Raw genomic sequence first — 26,838 nt, 5'->3', positions numbered from 1 at the left:
TAAAGCTGCACTAAGAAGCTTGCAGTGCTCACTGAGTGAAAAAGTACCTGAGATCTGCAGGTGCACTGACTTTGAATTCATTTCAGTGGCACAGACCTAGCTACTCATGCTGCCTTGTATTGTCTGTCAGAACAGACCGCCAAAGGAACTGTAGAGTTGCCTGAGCTATAGAAACAGCATTAAAAATATGCATCTGTCTCCTGTCTTGCTGGAAGGGATTCAGAAGCAAGTACAGCCAGCCTGTTCTTATGATATTATATAAAGGTCCTTTGTATTATTCTGTATTTGTCAATCATTATATATATTGAGTCAACTATATGTAGTTATAGGAAACAAAAACTACAGAGATGATGGAACCAGATCTGATGTCTGCTGAGCTTGATTTGTACCATATTTTAGTGCACTCTTGACTTTACCCCAATCCACATACAGTTTTAAGGACTCCTTTCCTATATAGTGACACTCCCGTAAAGACCCTGGAGTAATCTACTTCCTGTTCCACCAATTCATCTGTATGATATCCAGGATTTTAATAGCAACTGAAAATCATTCTAAGTACTATGCAGGCCTGAGCATGCTTAAAAAATAACCTACTAATGACTGAAAAGACAAAACAGGTTGAGACACCTTGTGCTACCAACCATTTTCAGAATTACAGTGCAAAGATTAGGCAATCGTATCTGAACAATGTGAAATGTGATATCCACTGCCCTACAGATTAGGGTATTATTAAGTCAAACCACGTATTGGGGGCTATTTTTTTTCAATTTAAGTCATGTAGTAGCTCTGCACGTTCTGTCAGCATCTTCAAGCATATGCCGAGGCCATGCACTAACAAAGACATCTGTAACCTGCAAATTCCACGAGTGCCTGCAAAACCAGAAACAGTAAGCCAGAAACAATTTTCTGTGATCTTTAATCTGTTCTGCTGCTTTGCAGAGCAGTATTCTATGTTGTTATGAAAACAGACTAGAAACCGGAACATGCCACTGTGCTATTCTTATATTTCTACATTTCCATATATATAATTAAGGGTATATTTGGAAACACAGATCAGCAGGCTGGGTGGGGAGGATGAGGGGCAGACAGTTAAATAGAGATGTGACTGAAGCAGCCTTCCTCCAAGAGAGGAAAGGCTATCCTGGGAAAAGACATTCAGCCAAGCAGACTATGTCTCTTGAGACTGGCTGTTATTTTTAAAAAAAAAAAAAAAAAGATAAAAGGTCATCCTTCAATATGTATTTATGAATATTTTAATTTGTTATTCTCTTGTTTATAAACAAGGCCCTTTGCATAGCCAAAAAACAAGCCCTTAACCTTCTGAATGCAAGAGAGAGAATAATGCATAGCCCTGATGTTAGATGAATGGTGGTTTCTTTATCCAGTATTTACAAAGGGATCAAAAAATTCTAAACCCTCACAATTCCAAATTCCTATAAATTGAAACCCATTAGTTTTAAATTAATGATTTGGGGGGGGTGATATTTCATAACCAAACAATCCAAATGCAATCACATTTTTTGCATATGCTTTTTGTATGTTCTTGAATGTCTGTGCTACCTTCAACCATGCCTAACAGAGGCAGCGAATTCAGCAATATTAAGCTTGATTAGTTCCAGGAATATAAGTAAGTTTTAGTAATCTTCTCAGTGAAAAGAAAAGTTATAGGGTGAATTTGACTGTCACTAGACACCAGAAATCCAATATGGGAGTGTGGCATGAATGCCCAAATCCAAGAAAAGCTTCAGAGTTCACACATTACTAGACACTGGGACATAACACTCCCCCAAGCACCCAGGACACACAGCAACAAGGAGCTCAGCTGCATTAGTACCTGCTGGCGGAAGCATGCATGTTCGTGCTATTTCCATTATCTGTGATGTGACCTTTTTTTAGGAATCGGAGCTCTCAGATATCCAGCAGGCACAGACTCAGGCATCAAGTACAACCTCACTTTAAAGTGTGAGCATCTTTATTTTAATCTTAACAAATCCAGTCATTAAATTGATAAATTATGGAATCTTATCTTTTCTGCATGCACAGGAACCTACTACTGAGCAGGAGCTGCAACAGCTACTGTAATATCCATTATTTAAATCCTTGGTTTATTTTCTGTACGTTAACATTTTCATTAAGTTATTTAGACATATATGAATATTTCTTGAAAGGGGAATTTCTAAGCAGCAAGTTTACATTTTAAGGGAATGTGTGTTACTGTTTGCTCTGCAAGTGCTTGTATTACTCCATCTGGGAGCAGAGATTACACTGTGATTTATCTGTATAACCACATCAACTCAAATAGCAAATGATGAACACACATTCAGATACTATAAGGATAATGGCTTCAATGCCAGAGAAATGTAAGCAGTGCAAAATTCCTCCCCGAGCCTTAACCACAGTTGGGTCCGTCCAACAACCAAAATAACTGATTTGGTATGTTCCATGCAGCTATCTGGTTGTTCTTAAAAATATTACCACTCACTTTCACTATAATAGAAACAATCTTTTTTTTTTTTTTAAACAGATTACTTTCTATCAGTTATATTCTAGGCCTTTATTTCAAACTTGCTTAATACTGTCAGATCGTAAATCTCAGTTTATAATATAACTGAGATTATATAAAAATATAGTAATATTTTAGATACTTTACTGTATTCTTATCGGCCCCAATTGCTTCTCTTTTGTCAAGGCAGAATCATTCTAGCCTTTTTAGGCTTTTTTCTTTTCCAGGACACTCCGTCACATAATCTTTCTGTTGTCTAAAATATGCATTTCATGGTTTTACTGAATCCCTGAGATGCCCAAGCTGAACTGCTCTGTCTGTGTGACTTTCTGTAGCTTAGCACTTTTAAAATACCCGTGTTTTTCATCCTGCTTTTTTGCACAGTGGATTAAGAATCTGAAATTTGAACCTGTTTCAAGTCTTTTTCTGCCTACCACGTCAACTCCTGTTTAGTTGTCACTTTATCTCTGCTGAAGTGCATCACTGTATGTTCTGTATGTTAAGCTCTATGTTCCACTCCCAGCTAAAGCCTAGTTCCAGACCACACAACCAACCAGTAAGTAGCTGAAAGTTATGTTCTAGGATCTGGAAAATAAATCTTACAGCAAATTGGCTTTAAAATGAAATGGCCATAAATTTAATAAAAAGAAATATTGCTACATCTTTGCTAAGGTTTTGAATGAAAAAGTGAAATAAAGGCTAGAGCTACGTGGATAACTTATTTTCTGCTCAATTGAAAAATTAAAAAAAACAACTTTGTACTGCAGAAGAATTCAGCAAACCAGGAAACCCATAGTAATTTTATTTTTTGTAGACCAAAATGTTTTACTTCTTTTGGAGTGTTTTTCGTAACACTATTTTAATTCCTGTAGCTGTGGGTACAGTTTTCAACACAATGACAATGTTAATCTGAAATGAATCAATGAAACACACCATCACAACTTCTCTGAAATTAAAAACCAAAAAAAATCAGCCTAAACTACTTGCTGAGTTTCTGACATACAGTTCTAGTCTTCATGAAAGGCTATTTGTCAGTGAACAACTACTTGCCAAAAATATAGTTTCTACAGTTCTCACTAATAAAGAAATGCAAAGTTATTAATATTCTTCATTAACATTTCTTGGCAGCTTTCCCTCCATGAAAATTAAATGCCTGACATTTTTATTAGGTGACTAATTGGAGATCTGATCTTCTAAGGGAACAATTTAATTTGTGTTTTCAACTTCCACAGCACTCCCCATGTTTATAAGCAAAAGGGATATTCAAAGGCAGTCAACAAGGGTAGGCTAACCAGCCAAGTGTAAGGATCATGAAAGTATATCCTCCCCTTCACAAAGAAATCTTGAATAGAGTTTAGATCTATGACGAGAATGTGACTAAGAATGTGCCCTCTGGCATTGCAATGTGGCCCAGGGAGCCTTAGGTGATTCCCTATGGCATCCTGATTACAAGAAACTTATTTTCGAGTGTTATGCTATGCTGGCTTTTTCTCCTTGGACATTTGTCCTCTTGAGTCATTTTGCAAACTGTTGGTAAGTGATGCAGCCCTTTAAAAATGCTGTGTCTGTTTTGAGGTCTCACTTCAACAAGTACAAAGATGCACTACTGGCATGGCAAAGAAGCAACCAACCCAAAGTCCATACCAGAAAGACCAAGCATATTTTCCAAACATGTATTTTTATTACATTCTCTGGACTGATTGTGTTACAGTTCCATGGATACATGGTGAATTGTATTTAGTTTTCTTCTCACTAGCTACATTTACGTTGTAGTCTCTCTCTCTCTTTTTCTCTGCTGGAGAGTACTCCAAAAATTAGGTATCCTGCTGGGCGATTGAGAAATTAAATTCCTTCCCATAGATTGAAGACCATAAAAAATAATAAAAAACCCTTCACGAATGCCACAGTATGAAATTCACATCTGTGTCTGTAGACCTGAGCACAGACAGTCTGATGCTACTCGTTTTACTGCACCCTTGTACTAACATACATAATACTTGTCATCGCTAATATTAGGCTTCCTCCTGTACAGTTTGTCACTTCCTGGTTTCTGAAGAGTTCACCCTTTATCTCTTCTCCCTTCCTTACACAACCTCTCCCTGTCTTCTATGTTCTTCCTCTTTTGAAACGACAAAAAATCAGTTGCACTAGGCCAGGGACTTGTGAAACTCTGAAGTCAATTATACAGACTACATCAAAACTGGAACTGTGTAAACATACTTACACTTGTGTGTGTTAAATACATTAAAGAGTTTTTCTCTTGAAACACAATCAGATACAAAATCCCTAAGGTGAGTTCAGCCTTCAAGACTCCTTCCTTTTATGATGGGGTCTAGATATGTAGACAAATATTTGAAATATATCTTCTCTATTAGAAGTAACAGAAGTATTTAAAGCTACTTTTGTGAAGAGGCTGAATTGGCTGAATAAAGCATTGAACCAAAGACACTTTTATAACTTTCTGAATAATTAATTAGCCTAGTCATATGCTCACCACCTAGTTAAGAATGTGTGCATCTGATGACTCAATTTGATGCATCAGCAGAATCCAGTGGAATACAGAAGCCAGCGGAAAGACAACTCTGAAACTAAAGGCTGAGAAAGTGAAAGTGAGGGAACAGAGACATGGGTAATTTGTAAAACACTCCTAGGTCTTAGAGATTCCTCATCATTCTTCTAACCAAGGGTCACAAGCTATCTGCAACTACTAGCAAAATCAAGGGAGTTTGTTTAGTGAAGGGAGGTGAGGGCATCCTTATCTTTGCTGTCCTTCCCAGCTTCCCATCATAAAACTGCCAGTAGCTGTGACAAGAAGGTAAAGAAACAATATTCTTGTTGTTATCTAAAGCACTGAAATTTAGCAAAACAGCTCTAAAGAATATCTTTATACATATACTGCTGAGATTCCATGAAAATATTAAATGCATCATACCTCATTCTCTCCTTTCTCTTCTTTCTAAGTTATTTCTAACAGTAAGGCACAGGTGATGCTGTTGAATATGCTAATCATCTGTCAAACAGCAAGGCTGTATGTCAGCACTGTTTGCCTATTTGAAAAATACATATTATGTGAACTATTCAGCATGTCCACCACCGCACTCTGCATGATGGGGTTTCACAGCAAGGCCCACCTCTGTTCCATGCTATCTTCCTTGCCTAAAACTCCAAACTGTTTCTGTCATACACAGTAAGGTTATATTCTTGCCTCTCCAAGCAGCTAATGACTGTATAATCCACATACATCTCCATTTGCTTTGTGCCTAAGCTTGTAGGGAATGCTGTCATGTAAAAAGTTGTTATTAATGTATTGTTTTCTTTAGTCAGAGCTGTGTTGTGCTTATGGTTGTAGATAAGGTTAGTTGCAAACTAGAGAGGAAATAGATGGCGGTAAAGTATGGTGTCAGACAACATCACTATTTCAGTCATCTTTTTGCTTACTAGTCTGAAATGTGGCACAGCTAAAAGGAACAGGAGACTAACAGAGAAGAGTGGCAGAGACAATAGGAAAGGGCTTGCAGGTGAAGTTCTGTGGCCTTACCGTGAAGTCAGCCCATGTGGCTGCAAAGTGTGCCCCTGGCCACATCTAGAACTACAGATCACAGCAGTCTTGATGAAAACCCTCCTGGAGCAAATACTGTAAGTTTAAACTAGGAACTCAGTATCACTTGTACCATTTATACTGCATCTTTAGCATGCATTGATTAACTGCTGTAAATGTCACTTGGCTTCACAGCTCTTACTGGAGCAATGAAAGGAAGGAGGAATCCTCTCTAGCCTAGGTCAGTGAACAAAGCCAGCTTCCGTCTCTTCCCTTTCCAGACCCTACGTAGTGATGCGTGCTCTACGCTTGGAAGCCAGGATGCCTCACTAAGCTGGACATTGGGTATGGTATTTTCCTCTCCACTTTTTGTGATGTTCTTAGCAAAGTGTTTCTGGGGGAGTTACTGATCATATACAAATGCAGAAAGAGGAATTCTTTTTGGATGTAAATTTGCTCGTTAGTATCTTGGGTATGTCACATCAGGTGAGAAAGAGATGCATATGAATGTTTTCTCCTCACAGAAGTATAATGAGCCAGATAAAGTTTTCTTTTGATGACTAGAAAATTCTATGCACAACTTTGTGGTAGCAATTGCATTACTGCTACACCTTCTAGACAGCCTTGTCAAAATCTACATACATAGTATTTCTCTTGACTCTTTTCTGTCATATTTGCTGTAGTCTTGCTATGTACTGACAGCATGTACACTTTAAATGCACTATCAGCACAGCAATACCTCCTGGTCTGGTAAAACTGAGCAGTCAAACTGAGCACTTCAAGTACCTCTTGCAAAGGTCAGAATCCACCAGCCAGAAAAACGTTAATGTTACACGATTATATGAGATGGTGTTTACAATGCATGCAATTTCAAAGATAAGGTACAAATCTCCTTACAGTTCTATATGGATTTATCATTGGTATCTAATGCTGCTCTTTTGTTGACTCCGTCTGAACTCTGAAGCTTAACGTTCACCATTTCACTTCCCCAAAAGTTCTGACACACAAGCAAAATGGAAACCTCCCATCTAGGCAAGAGGAACATCTCAGCCATTGGGATACCCATGAGGTTGGAAACTTATCCTACCTAGCAGGGACAACGTCCATGTCCAGGTGAGTGTGCTGACTAGCATGGACCCTGTCTGCCCCACAGGAATAACTTCTATCGATCGTGCTTCCATTAAGTGCAATGCCTTTGTTTACATGGACTTTTGCCACATCCTATTATAAAAGCAGCACTTTTTTCCCTCTGCTGCTGGAATCTATGAGTAAGCAATGCTCTTTTACTGAGTACCAATGACAGGCCTTACTCTTGAAAAATGAAAGGCAACAGCCTCAGTGTCAAAGAGCTTATGTTCTAAAATAACGCAAACTTAATGTTGGGTTTTCTGTCAAAGTTAAGCACCTGCAATTGTGGTATGTAATTTCTGTTCAGTAAACCTAAAAACTCTTAGTGGGTCTCCTGATCTCTGAGGCATTAAATCCTAGACTAGTGCTCAGTAAAACAGCTGAAATGCCACTAATTTAAAGGAGCAGCATCTTACGCTTGATTTTGTCTCTCCTGTGGCTTGTTCCAAGAATGAAGATCAATAGCTGCCCCTTTGACTTTGCACTTAAATGCAAGATAATTAAATTGTGTTATGCTGAAATGATGAAGTGATGAATTCTGGGGAGAGGAAGATATGTCTTAGCTATGTGTCAATTCTAAACCACACTGAAGTATCAGATTCTTTGCAAAGAGGGAGACTCCGGGGCTTAGTACAGTAGCCCATTAATTACTACATTTCTCTAATTTGTTCTAGTCAGATCTATGAATGTAAGAAAGGAGGATGATTATTAAAACCTCTATTGTGAATAGAAAATAAATGAAAAAAAAACCCGTAAATAGATCCTCTAAACACATCTGGGTATTTCTGAATGACAAAACTAAAAGACGGGGGATTTTTTTTCCTTTTCCATTGGTCAATTATACTTTTTAATAAATATACTTCAAAAGAATACTGCTGTTGCAAAACCAAAAAATGTAAGTGCTAATCAGCAAATCTGACCTATTGCATCACCCCAGCAAAGGAATTTCAGCCTAGAATTCTTTCCTTGAGCCAAAAACTTGTTGTTTAAGGGGTTTTCTTCATTCCTTAGGTACAAAGCTTAAGCACAGGTCAGAGAAGTCTGGCCTCTTATAACATCAGTGAAGGTATGTGGGATCTTGTTCTTTTTCTATCATGCTGATGAGCCAATTCAAACCTTTTAAAGTGACAAGGGACTAGAGAAGGGCTATCCAAATGTATGTAATAATAAACACAGTGCTTTTATCAAATGAGTCCAGTTAAAATTTGAAAAGGAAAGTAGTAGTATGGACCTTGATGAATATATATGCTGGACTGAGATCTTGTTTAGTCATTTGCAGTCTCGTGTTACTTCTATTCTAGCATGCTAGTGTGCTGATTTTTTGTCTGCTACAAGCTGATTATTTTGGCTGCGCCACTCACCCTTTGTTAGAGCAAATAAGGTGATTAATGAAAACATTATGCAGATGGCAACTGAAGAAAAAACCAAAACTCCCCAGATTTGATTCACCCTCCTCCAGGAGGGAAAAAATCTTACCCACAGCTGACACAACTGAACCAAATCCATCTACACGTAATGTGTAGTTAAGGTACCAACAGAAACACAAGGTTTCCATTACAAACTGCTTTCTGGATCTTTCTTGTGCTACCTCAGAATTGCTCACTCTGTTACCCAGCCCACTCTGCAAACTCAAATCAGCTCCCGATCAGACATCTGACTGTTAGCAACTCCATGGGAGCTCTAAAGAGTATTACACTCCTTGGCATCCTGTCTTTCTCCAGCCCACTCTTACAGTGGGAAAAAAAGATTACACGCTCACTATAGGACACTTCCCCTCTTCTTCCAATCTGTGCTGGGTCAAACGGCAGGAACCAAAAATGCAATATAGTGACTTCTAAATGTCATAACTGCTTCTCTGGAGATTCTCTTGTGAACGTACCACCCCAGATAACTATGCTCCTTTTTGGATCAATGTGATGACCTATCTTTCCTCAGCCTTCATTGTGGGACATGGGTTATTCCTTGCTCTTCTAACAATCCAAGGGTCATCTCTCTCTACCTGAAAATGATGTTATCTTGTCCTTCTTGGAAAATTCTAGTTAGCTTACTTAGATGGTCTTAAGTTTTAATTTACCTGAGTTCTGATCACTGTAGGAGGTAGGAACTTAAAAGTTAGATCAAACCTAAAAACTTGAACCTGAAGATGCTTGTATTGCAAGAATGCCTGAAATCAAACTGAAACATCACAAACCATCCCTGTCTGTAGGATGAACACAGGAATGACTTCTGTAGTGGTTTAGACTGCTTTCAATGACAGTCTAAGTCACAAATAATTTTTGTGGTGGCTTTCATAAGAAATTCACATAGTAATGTTCCTGATCTCTGGTATGACAATTGAAATGTTTTAAGTGGGAGAGCAATTAAATAGGTAATGACAAATTACATTCATCTGGTGTGAATTGTGGGTGAATTCATGCTGAAATTGTGAAATTTTGGCACCATGAGCTTTACCCAGCACTTGCTTGGACAACTGCAAAGAAGGAATCATATGACCCCATGAATCAGCCTTTTCTCTGTTGACATATCAATGATTTTTTTTATTATTCTATTCTACTAAAAACAAAAAAAAGTACTTGTATCAAACTAATGAAAGGTTATCCTGCTATGCAAAATAACAGACAAAGGATTATTCATCTAAACTGAAACCTGTACTTTATTTATCTGAATTCTGGAAGATGTTGAATGTCATCTGCCTCCAACTGAAGTCCACATACTTCAGCATGAATAGACATTGTGGGTAAGTTATGACATTTTATATGCATAGCATCTCCCAGGATCTGGGGACAGGATGAGATTTCATTTTGCTAGAAGCCAAGCAAACAGAAGCTAGTAAAGTTGCCTTTGGCTGTAACTGCGAAATGTCTCTTTGTGAACTTTTGAACTGTTTAATCAACAACCTCACAGTAACACAGCATGCATGAAATATGGGACTTCAACATTTATAAGTACAGCTAAAGCTGTAAAGCTGAGTGAAAAATCTGATACTGGGAGTTTATTGAAACTGTATGGAGGAGACAGGGAGTGGGAATTTCCTTTTATTTTTATTCTCATTCTGGATGGATTGTTGTGCCAGAGTGCAAGGTGGTGCTGAAGTAGTTTATGAGCAGCATCAGCCAAAGAACATATGGAGCATCCAGCTTCAGGGAACAGGCAGCTCTGGAAAGTAATTTTATGGGCTTACAATCAAACAGTAAGTCTGTTACTTGATACCAGGCAGCTACCATTCAAGGTACGCATAAATCCATTGCATACACTTCAAAAAATCTTCTGCTCAGATTGTAAAGCCACACTTCCTGTTTAAACCAGGATTTTGGTTTTTAATAATGGAATTAGATTCTATGATAACAGTTGTACTCATATTCTAATGTGCTCACTTCTAAAGCAGGTCAGCTTTTTAGAAAAGACAGTATTTGCAATTCAACATTCAACCCTTGCAAGTCCCATTTGTATGTTCTATTCTGACAGTACATTCCCTGTTTATTTTGCACTCCCCATCTAGCAGTCATCTTCTACTACAGTTGCATTAAAAGACAAAAAGAGTATCAGTTACCCGCTCCCTTCTAGTTTCAGCTTGGTTTTCAGTCTTTTCTATGTGTTAATTCTTTAAAACTACAAATGTATGTAAGGACACAGACACCTAGGCCTCATTCTCACATACGTGCAGAAAATATATAAGAGAAGGTTTTCAACAATTATCACTGATTTAGATTGCCTTTTTGGCTGTCTTAATTTTTTAATCACTGGAATGAGCCTGTAGATGGATGTACAACCATTCCTCTGAAATATCAGGCTCCTATCTAGTGTCTCAAGTTGTTTCTGAAAGCATGTGTTACCACCTTGGCCATATTCTATACAAAATATAAATATACAGTTATTAATGAGATGTTGCAATGAGACTCCCTTAGCGTTCCTCCTTAGATATAGCATCAACAAGTCACATGGAGGGAGGTACATCATGTGACAGAAAAGAGGCTGTTTTCCAAGACTGCAATAGAGGAGTATCACTGCCAGAGCACCGCTTCTCTGAGCATTAACACCCACAGTATAACACATCATAGGTGCAGCTCAGCTCCTGCGATCTCTCCATGTTTTATGACTATTTTGCAGGACAGCTGGCTGCAGGGTCACTAGGGAGACTAGCCTCACCAGCTGTGTCTGACGTGTGGGGTCACGGTGTAGGAGAGAGGCCATGGTGACGCTGGAAATGAATGAATGAAATATGTGATTGTGGAGGCGTACAAGTCAAGAGCCACTTATCTGAGTACAACTCTGAATGTGAAACATAACTGAAAAGCTAAGACCTTAAGTAGAACACGGAAATATTTCAAAGACAGCTTTGTCAAGGGCACCTTGGTGTATATAACTTCGAAAAAACCGCTCTCTACTTTTGAAGTGACTATCTCATCATGTACTCACACACAGAAATCAACTAGAATCCTTTTTTCAAAAAGAAATACTAGTTTCAATACTTTCCTTTTTCAAAGTAGTATCAAAAGGAACATCTTTACTATTTTGAAATTTTCCGAATTATACATAGATACAAGCATGGCCTCTGTATCAACTACAACACTGTTTTCCCTTGCATGCCACACCCATGTCTTCACTGCTTCACTGTACAGAACAGTCCAGCATTAAAACGAGTTATGTCTAACTACCGAATGTGGTTTATACATATGATTCGTGCTAGAAGGGCTGCCCAGCAGCCACCATTTTCTTTATAAGTACTTTAAAAGTCTCTTGACATGCAAACCATTTTACTGTGTGAGTGATTCCTTAGCAGAGATTCTGAATTCTACAGGTCATACATATCATGTAAAAATGCAGTTGCTGTAAATGTAGACAAGTTGTAGTTGAAAAACCCCTATTACTTGCTAAAGCATAAATTACTAGTGCCTCAGGCACATTTATTCATGCTCTGCTACACTTCTTCATTTAAGACCCCGCTCTTCTGGGTGAGGAGAGGAAACCTTCTGGCCTTTTGGCTTTTTGAGATGGTGCACCTGTTCCCCGCGTATACAGTAAGTTAGTTGACCACACTTTGCATGCCCAAAGCAGGGGGCCTAATGAAATAGTCTGCAAAATACAGCATTTTACTGTGGCCAAATATTTTTCAGGAGAAGTTTCCTGTGATGGAAAAGTTCTGTGAAACATAATAGGAAATGCACGTTATTTTAAACTACGATGAAATTCTGAAAGGTATTCCTGCCATGTAAGTCTGCAGGCTGGCTCCAAAACCCTATGCAGAGGACATAATTTTTACTTTGAAAAAGATCGCAGAAGTTCCCAGCCGCCCTCATTTCTATTTGGACTCTTGGTCAATCTAGTCCTAAATCTGGGAACTACAAAATGATTTGAACCTGACTTTCTGCTCATATTCCTAGCTCTTGTTGTGTACAACTCTGGCAGCCATGAGGGGTCTCGGGCTGAGATTCAGGAATTGCAGTATGCAGAGCTGCAAGGTTCATAAACTTGAGTAATCGGGAGGTTCTGTTACAACAGACTGATTGGAAATAAAACCAAAGAAAACAGGAATTGCAACTTCATGAGTGGTGTTGTATTCTGACTCGTTTCACTGGACTGAGATGATCCGACAATTACTGTTGCAGCTTGACAGTGCCAAATAGGGCAGTTTATTATTTCTACAAAAGATGTGAGGCACAAAGTACTCTGACCTTGAATTTCAGCCAATTCTTTGAAACTTGTTTCTACTTTCTTTTGAAAATACAAGTTTTTACAGCTCAAGTTTAGGATTGTTAATCTTTGTGAATAATGGACAAATAAGAGAAAAGCTTAGGAAAAATGATACATCATTGCACTGCACACAAACAGGTATACGTTTACCATTTTTTGCAGCAGATACATAACCTCAGTGCTGTGAAGCTGTATACACAATGCTGTCTGCATGCTCATAGATGGCACATTTGTAAATCACCTTTTCAGTGTAACTTCTTTGTTCTATTACTCAAGGCTGTAAATGCTCTTCACCACTCTGGGTGAGGCAGCTAGGGCCTGTTCCCATGCCTTAACGTATGGGAGAAGGAATTGGACAAAAGGAATGTCCACACGGAAAGTAACACAGAAGCTGGAAGGCTTAGAGTTGATTATTCACTGACTACTTCTGTATAGATGGTAAGGAGCTGCAACTGTTTTTTATAATCAGAAGAGTCAAACACAAGTTTGACTTAGTGACTTAGGACTGTTTATATTTTTTTAAAAAAAATAGATACTGAAAAACTCAAAGGTAGTCTGACTTCCAAGTGAAAAACAGTTGTGCAGTGGAAGTTACTGTTGTTCTTACTGTGTTTGTCCTTGAAACCGCAATGTGTGTACTCAAATGAAAAGTGTGCTAGCACACTCACTTCTTCAAAAAGGGAATACCACAGAATTTGCAGAGCATGGGAATATTACATACAGCCTCTTACAACTACTTAGTTGAGAAAACAGTTATGTGGTAACTTGGATTTCTTTGCAAATGAGAGTGTAGTTCAGTGCCTCCAAAGCATTCAAAGAAGAAAACCTATCGAGTGTATCAATCACATCAGTTCCTTGCCTTTCTGCATGAAATCCATCTAAACATCTAAGAAAGCAATTTTCATGCTAACACCAGAAAAACATAGCTTATATCAAATGAGTTTGAGTCTCTTGCAAACAACAGTGGTCATACCCAGTTTATGGTGTATATGTATCATACATGTAAAGTGTAAGGAAACATACGCACAGAAGTTCAGCACAGGTGTCATATGCTTTTCCAAAATAATTAGCCTGTAACTCACACTCAAGTGCTAACCTTAGCAGCACAAAGCAGGGTATTGATGATATATCCTCAAAAGTATAGCTGCTTTCCTAAGAATTCATTACAAAAGCGAAGCCCCAGCCAGATAGCATTCCCTCAGACCTTTTTTGTAACCTACTAAATTCGTGACGACAAAAAATAAATTTTAGTAATTTTTGCCTTAGTGACAAAAAAAAATCTAGTAAATTTTACATTCAAAAGGGCGTAGTCTATTGCATACAAAAATTGAGTTATGTTCCTGTAAACAGTCTATAAGAACACCAGACAAGGTAAGGACAAAAGAAGAGAAGGATTCTTTCACTGAGAAGTTTGGCATTAGACTGAGAAGGGGGAAAGTACTCAAATCATTATTATCCTATCAAGCACAGTGAAAGAGCTGAACTACAACTTTTCTTTTTTATGTTATAGTGCCCTCAAACTTCGAGGAATTAACAGCAGCCTATTAAACAATCTCCTTTTAAATGACGGGGAAGAGAAAAGGAAGTATCAAGTCAAAGATGAAGGTTTAAAATAGTGTATTATTACAGAGATGATTTTGGTTTGGTAAGGTCAGTGCTATTGTTTTCTCCAGAGGCAACACTGCTCAAAAAAATCCCATGCAGAAATGCAGAGAAAACAGGCAAGTTCTACACGGCTTTTCACCAGTAAGCAATGTTAGCAAAAAAGTCTCTAAAAATGAATACTCCTTCACTATCTAGGATCTTGTGGTATGAGTCAGGTGAGAGTTTACACTTGGAGAGAAAAGATAGGTTTGCTTACCAGAAGCATTACTCAATTCCATATACTGAAGCTAGGGTAAGAAACAGAACGACAAAATGTTCTGTTCTTTTTTGTTTTCAAAAAAATAAGGACAACTCTTTGGGGACTGCCTCAAACTTTGCTTAGAAAATGCTGGTGCTGAACATCTGTACTTCGACAAGCAGTGCTTAAAAGCTGTTTCTCATTAGAGCTTTGTCTCTTCATTACATAACGAGAGCCTCATGAACTATCACCTTAGACAGTATAAGGTATTTGTCAGTCATGTTCCTAAACACATTTCATCTGTACCTTTCCCAGTTGTAGAAGTCTGGGACAAGGTTCATGGTAAAGCATTTGTCCCAACTGTTTTACAATATTCGCTTACTTCAGTGAGCACAGCAAAGATGACATTTTAACCTGCTTGACCATCTCATCTTCTGGAAGCTACCAATGAGACTTGTTAATTAAAATAGCTCCCCAGAAGTTAGACTTCTACATTTAAACTCCAGGCTCTAACAGATGCTGGCTTAAATCATGTCTGATTTGGTCAATGAGATCGTGCCAGTAATTATATTGTCCCACAGGCTGGAAAGAGATGCCAACACAACAAAACTGACTCAAGGTGGAACGGAAATGTAGAAAAATGGTGAAAGAGTCTTTCAGCATGGATAATTACCCCAATCTTGTGCGATATCTGAACTTACTTGCAGATGAGATGTTAAGAAAGCTGTGGAATATAACCATAGCAGAATGAATCTTGACTAGCATTGTGTTCCCACAACATTCAGCTACAGTCCTACCAGTGTATCTGTGCTTCTATAGGTCTTTCATAAGTCATCATACCAGGATTACAGAGGAACTGCAATACGTGTGTACAGTTTCCTTTTACTTTAACAGTTTTAAACAGATTTTTATGGTGTAAATACCACGATTTTCTTCAGTTGTTCTCTGGAGTTTGCAGATTATGTGGGATATATACCATAGATGAAACTGACTGGAAAGCAGTTGGGTCTGAATACTGTAGATGCCAAACCTCTAAAATACCTTCAGTAGCATCTGTTAAAACTCGCTGTTATGAATTGAGACAATTCTCCTCTTAAAAGTTACTGTTTTCAGGCCCTTTACAAACTTGGGCAGCTATCATACCTGTCAGCCATTTGAAAACTTATCTTTTCAACACTATCAGCTATTTTGCAGAGCAGGTAAGAGCCAGAGATAGTGGGGAGAGAGAGAGAGAATCCTTCCTCCAGGCAGCATGTCCCACTATTTGAGCAATGCCGAGTTAATCTACCTAGCCGCAACAGCCCTATTCCCCCTTCAAAGCTTAACCAGCACGTGAAGAAGGGACAGAATCAGAGTTAGGGTTCACCATAAGTGATATTTAACTGTGTGCTAAACCATTTTTATATATATCATCAACACAATGCTTACTATATGTGCATGTGGTGAGGAGAGGAAGTGGTTTCTTTCCAAATGAAACACAAAATTCTGTGCTTAAAAAAATACATATATATATATAAGTTTCCTTATTAAGGACAGTGGCAATTTTTTTTTTAAGACAAGGGGTAGGTGCTTAGCTAGAGATGGTCTTCTCTCTCATATCATATAGTTTGAAGTAAACCTGATTCTAATAAATCCACACTATAGCATCTATTAAACCCATGGGATAGAAGTACTTTGTCCCATGACCAAATTCTACATCTTTTCAGCCATTTATTGAAAAAATGAGCTTTTAAATCCCTTTCTTATAGGTGTATTTATGCTAATACTACTATGCAGGGGCATCTATAAATTCCAAAGCATTTGCTTTTCTGGTTGCTCATAATTTTGCTCACATGTCTATTTAAGCTAGAATTTGGTGCACATGTTGCCAATCTGAGAAAGACTATTTCTAAAATGTGAGAAGAATTCAGTTGTTTCCAAGAAGGATGAAAGCTGGGGGAAATGGAGGGTGCAAATACTGTACATCGCTGCACAAAGAGGAAAAAATGTATCAATGAGAATCCTGGCAGAGATGTAATCCTTTGGGGTATCTAAGAAATTCAGTTTTGTTTTGGCCATGTTCTGAGAATTTAAAAAACATACTTTGCAAATACACCCTGGATTTATTATACAATAAGACTAGACATCTGCCAACATTCTATTGGCACTGCTTGTGTGGACCTATATACACCAAATGGAAATTTCCATTGACTTAGAGGGGATTTCAGTGCTCTATTAAGAGTTTCACATGCATGCATAAGAAAGCTGCATATAATTCGCATTGGTCTTGGAAAATATATCAATCGCCAGAACAATCAAAAACTGCCAAGGCAATCATGTATTAATGCTAGCTGGTAGTCCTTCTGCTGGCATGTAAAAGAAATTGCAAATTTAAATTTAGTAAGCTCCTACAATATATAACAAGAAATTGTTTGCGGTTCAGTGAGATTTTAGCAGCATCCCTGTTCATCTTTGTTATAGCAGGATCCTAAACTACCAGATTAAGAATGCTGTAAAGCCCCATATGCACGGTGAGGTTTTCCAAGAATCTATAAAACCCCAGTCTAGTATATAAATTTGTACCACTGCAATTTCATTTATTTATCCCCCAAATTACAAGACAAATATTTCTCTATTAACAAAAAGCTCATAATTTCAGCAAAATTTTGCAGGAAACATCTGAAGATGGACTGGGGTGTCATGTTCTAACTCTTCTCAGCTGGCTCCATTCTAAGTTCCTCTAGTGGAAATACTGACAGCTGTTTAGTTTAAAAAGCTCAACACATGCTTTTTGGGTGCTGTACCTCAACTGGTCTTATTCTGGAACAGATGGTTAGCATTTCTGCCTCTCTCCTTGACCAGTTTTAAAACCTACCGTTGAAGGCAGTAAAGACTACATAACCAGCATACCCATTCTGCCTGTGTATTTGCTGTCCAGGGGTGCTCTAGTGGGCTGCAGAAACAAAGCAGGCAGAAAGCTGCAAAACAGGTAGCAGTAACAGTTCTCTCTCATGTGAAGTCTTCAAGTGCCTCTATTCCAAAACTCTTATAACCAAGTAATAGAGAGCAGTCTGGTAGAAATGTAGTGTGCAATTAATCTAAGTTAACTTATTGATCCATTGACTGCAATATCAACAGATACCCAGTCACAAATATTTTGCCTGCAATTCCTGAGAGCAGTACGAAACTGCTGTAACTGTTTACAGAAAATCTTCTCCTTGCCCTACAGGTCATTTCAGGATATACTCGCTTTAATACCATTTCACTTGTGCCAAGTTCCTGGTTAGTAAATGCATTTTATGTTAGGGTTGCAAAAAAGCTTCTGAGATCGTTTTTCTACCAGTAACTACAATGGTGGTACTCTGAACTTTTAAAAACTTTTCTTTTATATTAAGTGGAGGCCCTGTAAGATCTGCTGAATCTACAAGACCTGAAAAATACAGGATATGTGTGCCTGCACTTAAATAACCCCCATTGTCTAGCTATTGTTAAACTGAACACAGCAAGATAATGATCTCACTGCCCATGCGAATCTACCTAATAAAAGCCAAGTGGGTAACAAAGGAAAAATAGTATACCTATAGAAATTCTACAGAAAGGACCCTTCAAAGGTTGTCCTGCATTTGAACAGCAGAGTATTTTTTTGGCTCTGTCAGCACTGACTTCCAAACAGCAGATCCAAGATTGGAAGGGGGCAGAGGGGAAGTTGGAACACGCTTAACTTATAAAACAGAACTAGAAACCACATGTCGAATATAAACATGTTCCAGGTTTCTGCTCTTGGACATGCCATAACCATGTTCAGCCAGACGATAACACAATGCAACAGTTGTATTTTAAATGGTTAAAGGTCCCTTTTTTTCAGAGGAAAACCAATTGTGAGTTTGTTTCATAAAGAACTCCAGTTTAGCAAAAAGGTTTGTTTATGCACAATTCATGTCACTTACAAATACTTTCCAGCCTCCTGCAGGGAAGTATGTGCTACTGCAGAATAATCTTCTACAGATCACTCAGAACACTTTTTCCATAAGGCTGTGATTAATTTCTAATACAAACACACCTATCAATTGTAATCGTCCATTCATTAAAAAGATTGTTTGCTGGTTTACTCCAGACTATCTCTATGACTTAGGTATTGCTACTGAGAAGGAAAGTGCTGCTACTGGTGTCTGGGATGAGGAAAACAACTGGAAGGTGATCCATCTTTACCACTTCCAATATTAATAGGTCTCATGACACTTGACCCAAGTACCACCTCCATGCTACAAGGAAGATAGTTAGTGGAAGGATAATTCTCTGAAGTTTCTGGTTTTCCACTAGATGCCCAACATTTTCACCCTGTAGAAAAGGCAATCCCTGAACACAGTATTCTGTGAACGATGTTGACTGTAACAGACATACTGTAGTTAGGATACTTTTTGTTAAATACCCTCTGCTCGACTACAGTAAGATCACAGGTTGGCAGCTCACTGCATGAGCCAGACTTGTGTCAGTAACTTTCTTGGTCTGAGCAAAATGTGATTTCCAAAGAACTGTGGAAGTCAATCGATTCATTTTCTTTACCTTCTCCCCCCTGGTTTACTGAGCACGTTTCAGTGCAACACAACACGTGTCCCCCCCAGATTCAAAGCAATACTCATTTGTCATTTAAACAGATTGTTACCTTCCTCTTTCCTCCTCGCTCAGCAAAAGTAGAGGAAAAGTGACAAAAAATTATGAAGAGAGACTATTTAGCTATGCTCAATAAACCTGTTTCAAAGACAATAGTGAAGAGGGAAAAAGAAGACAGAGTATTTTTCATAGTGGACCCTCTCTCCATCACAGTTATGCCAACAGTAAGCCAAGCTTTGCTTTAAAGGCATTTTAGTGACAATACTTCAACTCTGTTAATTGTTATGAGAACCTTTATTTCTGTGACTTCCGGGAAAGGGAAAGGGAAAGGGAATGGGAGGCCTTTCACAGAAAAGTCTATATAACAATCAGATTTAGTTCTCTAAATTAGCTAATACTACTCAAGTCTGTGGTAAATACCGTTTTCAGCCAATTGGATCCTCCATGCAACCAATTTAACCCTAACTCTTTTACACCTGAATTAAATGAATCCTATTATTCAACCCTGAACCAGTCAGGTAAAAGGGGTGAGTAGGAGTACTTCTGTCTTTCTCCCTGACTTCAGCTCCTTTTGAAAAAGCTAAGTTTTAAAACTTGCTTACTCTTTTAAGAAATTTATGCTCTGTGCTTGTTTCAAAGATTTTAACATTAAAAGACTTACAGGGTATATACTACTTATTTGTATCTTCAATGAACATAAGACTGTTTGATCCAGGCTTAGGATCAACACTTTTAACTAACAACTTTATTCTTTGGAATTGCATGTTAGGGTGAGGACTTGGGCAGGGCAGTAAATGAAGTTGGTTTACGTTTTCAACTGACTCACTTATTTTTTTTAATGTGTTGAAACTTTCTTAGAGGAAGTAAGAAAGGAGTGGTGGAGCTCTTTCAGAGCAAACAAAAACAATGCTTTGCAGTTTTGTATTGTTTTTAAAAATACAGGCTTATTAAAAGACACTTAAAACCATCAGTTTTCAGAAAAATGCAGGAGCAGGCCACTGAACTGTTAAACAGTGAAAAAGAATTCTTGTGGCTCAAGCTGGAAAGACAGCTGTTTCATGAGGCTGGCATTTGAAGCTGTCCTGAAGCTACCATTTGAGCCAGTCTTAGAGGAAAACCTTGCAGAAAAGATTTTGATCCACCCAGCAAAGAGAGGAGGTGGAAGGCAGCAGAAGAGCATTATGGGACATAACAGCCTAGAGGCACCCTGGAGCTTTTCGATAATCTGGGTGCATGCTAATGATAGTGAGTTAGGCATGCAGAGCCAGCTAACTGTTTCTAACTTTTAACACAAGAAGTCAAAAACAGGGGGCCCAGCCACTAAAACTGAAATTGCTGAGCAATGTGCAGAAGAACGAATTCCCTTAGTCTGTACTTTTGCCTGTGGGAAATCAGCACTGAAGAAAGGCCTTTCCAATTTCCTCCAGCATCCTGTTCAGAGGGAGTGCAGTTCCCCATTCAGTCCTGGCATCCAGAGCAGCCCAACTGGCAGCTCAGAAGATGGACTAAACCAGTGGTACCCACTCATTTAATCCTGCTCTACACAAGAGCAATCTGCAGCCTTGTTTTCCTCTGCTCTCTTGAGTGGCACAGAAGGCATTAGATTAAGCTTCTCCTCTTGTAACCTTCTGCAAAGGCTTGAGCCTTCACACTGTCTGCTTGCCATACGCATATACCCCTCCTAGAGTCACTGTGTGCCTACAGGCAAGCTAAAGGAAACACAAGCCAAGTCTAATCAATGTTTTTTAGCTAACCAGCTAAGTTTCTGGTAATTGCCAGGTGCTAAAATGGAAGATAAAGTTTATTTCACTGATACGTGAACTTGCTTCTCCTTACATTGTTTAATTAGTTTCTGCACATGCACATGGGTAGCATCTTGATTCAGACCAACTTCAAACAAGTTGTGCTTTACTGCTGCGTTTTGAATTAATGTAGTCGGAGCAAATCAGACGTACTAGTAGAAGTGAAAGTGAAAACCAACCTCTGTAGTCGGAGCAAATCAGACGTACTAGAACTGAAAGTGAAAACCAACCTTCTGTTTAAAACATATTATCTGTACTTTATATAAAGGCTTCTTTACCAACCTAAACACAGGCCAAATACTACTCCGGTTTGTTCAGTCTAATTGTTATGCTGCTGTCACACTTGTCACAGTGAGGTCTGATTGTTTTATTTCTCAGATTGCTTTCAAATGCCAAATACATTACATATATCTCTATCTTCCCATACCCCAGTTACAAAGTCATCAGAAAAACTGTGCTTAGGCAAACAAGATATAATAATTGAGGGAGGGGGGAAAGGGTACATAAGTTAAAACCTACCTTTTTTCATATAGATTCAGTAGTGTTGTCCTCAAAAAATGTGATTATAGAGATTTAAGCTAAAGAAATTTCTATTTCTTTACAACTGAATGGAAATGAGTCAGTCTTTTCTACCTGTTTCAATTCAGCTAATATTTCATGAATAAGGGTTAGACTAAAAAGAACAACAGATACCAAATAACATATCCTGCGTATCTGCAAGGTTAAGCAGGCTGAATACATAGCTGCCCAAGGTCACTCTGCCAGCTGAAGACCAACGAAGGTCTTGAACACTTTCTCCTGAATGAGTCTGAACGTGACGCCTATGAGCAAGGGTAATATAACTAGGATGGCCTTCTCTTCTTCCTGTACCCCAACAGCCATATAGAAGTCAGCTAGTTTAACAACAGTACAGAGGAGCCACTGTTAAGCCACCTGGCCCCCAAGTTTGTTTCACTGCAAAACTCTATCATAGTAAGATTCCAGACTGAGACTGGTGCCCACATCTCCTTAGCTTATGCTAATTTATGCAAACACATTTAGTTCTGATGACTGAAAAGCTGTTTCTGCGTTATGATGTACTGCTTAATGAGTAGAACCAGTAACTTTAGAAGGATATTTCAATGGAATTAAATGAAGGTTTATTTTGTGCTTTGTCTGTATTCATGATGGCATACTAATGAAGATGGCTAAAAGCTTGAGAGGTCACAGTGATTTGGCAGGAGGGGGGGGCCTGGAATAGATAAGATTCTTGTGATCCCTGCCCAAAATATAGGCATTTTTTTTCTACATAAAAATATGTAGTATAAAGTGGTAAATTGGGGCTCTCTACAACCTGCAGTAGTCCTGGACAATGTTTTATGAGGTTGTAGCCTGTAGGTGGCTATTCGGCTCTGCACTGTCTCTCTCTTCACACTGGTTCACCACGAGACAAACTGGTTTCCAGTGACTCCAGAGAATTGCCAAACCCTCCCATCCTACAACCTGCTTAGAGGAAGGAGAAATTTGTCATGTAAATGGTTTATCTGTTTTTCTGGAAGTCCTTTCTGTTTAGGAATTTTATCAGGAGTGGAGAGGATTTTTAAAACTGGTGTACCAGTGAAATTTTTTATCAGTGAGATCGGTATAGCTTGGGACAAACAGGGTGCTGCATCTGTGGATCACAACACAGCTTCTGAGGTCCACGGGAACCTCAGTGGAAAAGAATTTGGACTTGACATCTACCCACTGACTAAATATAACCTTCTGGTAAACATTAAAACTTCAAGAGCTTTGTGGCTGATGATCATGTTGAACTCCAGGACATCCAGTGAGAGAGTAGGGTGGAAAACATAAACATGAAAAGAAATGTAGCGGGAGGGGAAGAGTTTGAAAGCTGGTGGAGAGAACGGCAAAGATTGCAGTGACTAATGTTTTAAGATTTTGTCAATTTAATAAAGACGAAGCATTCATAAGGCTGAGATAGCTTAACTACTAGTGTACCAAACACAAGAAACTATGGATTTCTCTAGCACATTATGTTCTAATAGAGAACTTCATTCTAAAATACTGTACTTAGAGCAAGAGCCTAAGTACTAAAGGCAGATGCTGCTTCCTTGGCTGTTCCATCTTGTTTCTTCAGCTTTAAACACAATAATTAGCACCCTCTGCATTATGGTTTTTGCTTTGGACGTTTGGGCACTGAAATCTAGCTTAACTATCAGAACAATTTAACAGCTGGAAAATAGTACCAGCTTTCAGTCCCTACCAATGTGGGCGAGATTTGACCCAACAGTACTTGGAAGGCTCTGTATCTCTTTGCCACACTATAAGCTAAATGATCTACTCTATCCTTCCTCCAAGCATGAAGAACAAAGCCTTTAGTTTCTGAGCAAGGTGGCAGACAAGGACAAGCAAGTTTCTAAAGCAGGTCATAAACTGCACTATTCGAATATCTCTAGCAGTATCATCAGTATCTTCTAGCCTGAAGTACTGTTCTTAGCCTTCAGTTCACCCCTAAATACCAGCTTATCTAGTCATACAGCACATGGAAGAAATTCCACTCCATAGGCAAGGTTTTCGATTGTTTCTTAGTAAACAGGTTTGGGAGTTACTGGGGTAGCTGTTTAAAGCACCTTGCACGTATACTTGGAGTACTTTCACCACTGCTTGGTGAGGTGGATAGCCATCACCCTATTCATTTGATGAGATGGGCAGACTGATGTGTATGTGTTAATTGATTAGTTCAGGACCACTGGAAAGCAGAAGAGACCCAAACACTTTGTTCTAAATCAGTAAAACACATTGTGTTTTGTAAAAACAAACAAAAATTTGCCAGTCCTGGAAGTCAAGGCTTGTTCTGTTAGCTTAACTCCTAGTGTCATAAACATTTTTCAAGCCTGTCACAATTTCTTTTAAAGAAAGAAAAAAAAAGTCAAATACCTTAGAAAACCTTCTGCAAGAGGAGTAAGAGGCATTTTAAACCTGTTTAAAACTCAATCCAAACAGAGACAGACCTGTTGCCAGTGAGGAGGGAAACTTGGCAGCTTTGTTTAAAGCTTCCCACACAGACACTGGAGAAGCAAGAAAACAAAGAGGCTGTAGTCCCCGAGGGTCCTGCCACTCCCAGGGCAAAACCAGTCCCTTCCTTGCTTTTCCTCTAGCTCTCACAGACACGCACATGCTCTCTTTTCTCAGTGCCATTAGCTACAGCAATAACCAATTAAGCCCTATAGAACTGGAAAAAATACAGGAAATGAAGAGTTAAAAAAAGGAAAAGAAAAAAACCCAAGAACTTGGAGGCAAGCCAGCGTCCCCGAATGACTCTGCTCAGCCGGCAGCCTGGAGCGACACTCCCCACCGGTCCTGCCCTCCCTCTCCTCTCCCTGCGGGGCGGGCATGCCCAGCCCTCCTCTCGTTTGCAGGGACAGGAGTTCCCCTTCTTGGTCTCTAGTTGGTTTGAGACACCAGAAACGTTGCTAAATTTATCTTTTGCTTTTAGGACAATGGCAAATGCCAGAAATAAGAAAGCCAAAGAACTGCAAATTAATGGACACAACTCTCTGCAAGCCAAGTGGAAGCACCTTTTCTGCATAACTCCCAAGCAGGCAAAAAGCAGTTGCACAGTGCAAAGCAGGGCAGGCTGCCTGGGTGCCAGGAACACGCTGTTCCTTTGGCTGTGTGGTGGGCACAGGGAATTGTCCATCCATACATTGAAACTTGATGGGGCTTTCTTCTCTCCCACAGAAAGCAAAACATACCCTCAATTTATAAGGGCTCTTGCTTTATCTCAGGAAGGCAATAGGAAAAGCTGAAGGCACACTGAAGAGGCATGGCCCGTGTGGGTGAGGCCACCTCTGAGCTAAAACTGTTCATCAGTCATTAAGTCACATTTAGTTCTGAGGATGTTTTTCTTAATGCTCTTTACAAGTGAACTGACCATAGATCTTAGTAAACTGTTTTGTTGCCTGAAATTATTCGGTGGAACAGCTTGCACAAGGCTGCTCCAGCCGATGTGGTGCCTCACCATATGTGCTATGATCCCTGCCTTTAGTAGAGATTGGTCTCCTCAATTTTTTGTGCTCCCTATCTGACTGGAAGTCACCCTGTTTCTCAGCACCAGGCAGAGGCATGAGGTCTGGGAAGTCATGGGGCCTCTTTCAAGATGGCCCTCCTAATATTTTCAGTGCTTAACTTTCACAGTGCTCACAGGACTCCACTTTTTCTATGTGGGTGTCTCGTAAATTACAACAGCAACAAAAAAGTAGTCAGGTAGGTCTTCACCAAGAAGTAAACACTGAACAGAACAAGTTACTCTTTGCATTCAAATGTTTTTTTTGTTTTGAAATCAGTTTTACCTAAAAGCTTTTTTTTTTGTAAGACTGTTTGCGTCTGTGTGTCCCATCTCCGTCCCGTCCCCCTCCCCGTCTTCACTTATGATAAATGTCTCCTTGTGACTCATGTTCAGCCTCTCAACTGCCTTCCTGCCTACTCTAGCTTTCAGACAAGTGTCTGCTAAAGAAAGAAACAGACACACAGTCATTCAGGTGCCTCTAGAACATTTAATTTTAAAACATCCAGAGTATAGATGCTTGCATGGGAAGTGGTAAGCTGGTATAAAGGTAGTGACAGGAGCGTGGGGTAGGAAAAAAATAGATGGGGGAGGGTAAGAAGCATTGGAAACGGAAGTAGAAGACACACCAAACAAGAAGGCTAGCAGCTAAAAATTACAGCTTGGTACAATCCACACAGATGACCCACACACTATTCCCTGTGACAGTAAGTAATGAAAAACGGCAACACTAGCTTTGAATCTCTGCCCAGTAAAGGTTTATTCCCAGAGGGCTGGGTTTTTTTTTTTTTGTTGTTTGGTTTTCCCGAGCTTGAGTTCTCACAGGTGAAACCATAATGGTGGCCAAATAAAAGTTTGGTTTTGTTTTTTCAACATTCATTTTAATTACCAAGCTGTAACAAATAAATCTCTGGCTGGATTGTAACTAACCTGTGTGGGTCCTTAGATGAGCTTTAAGATGGGAAGATTTGCCATAAACTTTTTCACACCCCACATAGTGGCATTTGTGCTTTTTCTGGGGTGATCCAGGGTCAGTCCAGCTTCTCATACGTTTGTTCTTTTGTCTGGGGCTTGGCTCAGTTACTGCAGCCAGGCTAGTAGGTGTGGCTGCTCTTCCTCCTCCACGCTTACCAGCCGAAGACACACTTTCTTCCCCAAACTCCTCAGGAGCAATAGAAAGGTGTATCTGTTCTGTGACACCAAAGGTCTCATTTTTTTCCATCCTTAGAACAGGTGAGTTTGGGACATGCTGGTTCAGATCTGCTAAAATGCTAGCTACCACAAGTAATGATGATCCATTGTCTTTCCCGTTTTCTCTGACTTCCCGCTTATCTTCTCCATTTGATGAAGGAGGTATTGTTGCATCAGGTTGGGAATCAGGGTCCCCCTTGGGACTATGGATAATAGCACGACTGGACATAGAAACAAGGCATTCTGCTGCAAAGTGATCCACGTATGCTGCTGTTGCCATTTTTTGTAAGTTTAAAATGAAATCTAATCAGGAAGGGGGAAAAAAACCCCACAACACTGCTCTTTTCCTTTTTAAAAATATCACAGAAGCAGACTTTTCCCTCTCTTATTTCTTAGGATCTCTTTGTAGAAGTAAAGGTCGATTTTGCAGCCATAAAAACCACACTTTGTTCGTGACGATCACACCCAGCTTGTCCCTAAATCAAAGAAGCGTTGGAAGTCCAA

General features: G+C 39.2%; 1 protein-coding gene across 1 annotated transcript in view; it reads right to left on the bottom strand.

Moving 5' to 3' along the window:
- KLF13 (Kruppel-like factor 13) overlaps nt 1-26,614 on the bottom strand; it is a 30,909-nt gene extending 4,295 nt beyond the window's left edge. The window contains exon 1 of the mRNA XM_009885758.1: nt 26,074-26,614. Within this exon, the coding sequence (XP_009884060.1) occupies nt 26,074-26,614 (541 nt within the window). The remainder of the gene's footprint in view (nt 1-26,073) is intronic.
- Between the last annotated feature and the right edge of the window lie 224 nt (nt 26,615-26,838).

Source organism: Charadrius vociferus, unplaced genomic scaffold (genome assembly GCF_000708025.1).
Source record: "Charadrius vociferus isolate BGI_N301 unplaced genomic scaffold, ASM70802v2 scaffold325, whole genome shotgun sequence".
In the NCBI taxonomy this organism is placed as follows: Eukaryota; Metazoa; Chordata; class Aves; order Charadriiformes; family Charadriidae; genus Charadrius; species Charadrius vociferus.
Note: the sequence above shows the minus strand (reverse complement) of the source record. Positions and strands in the feature narration are given on the sequence as shown.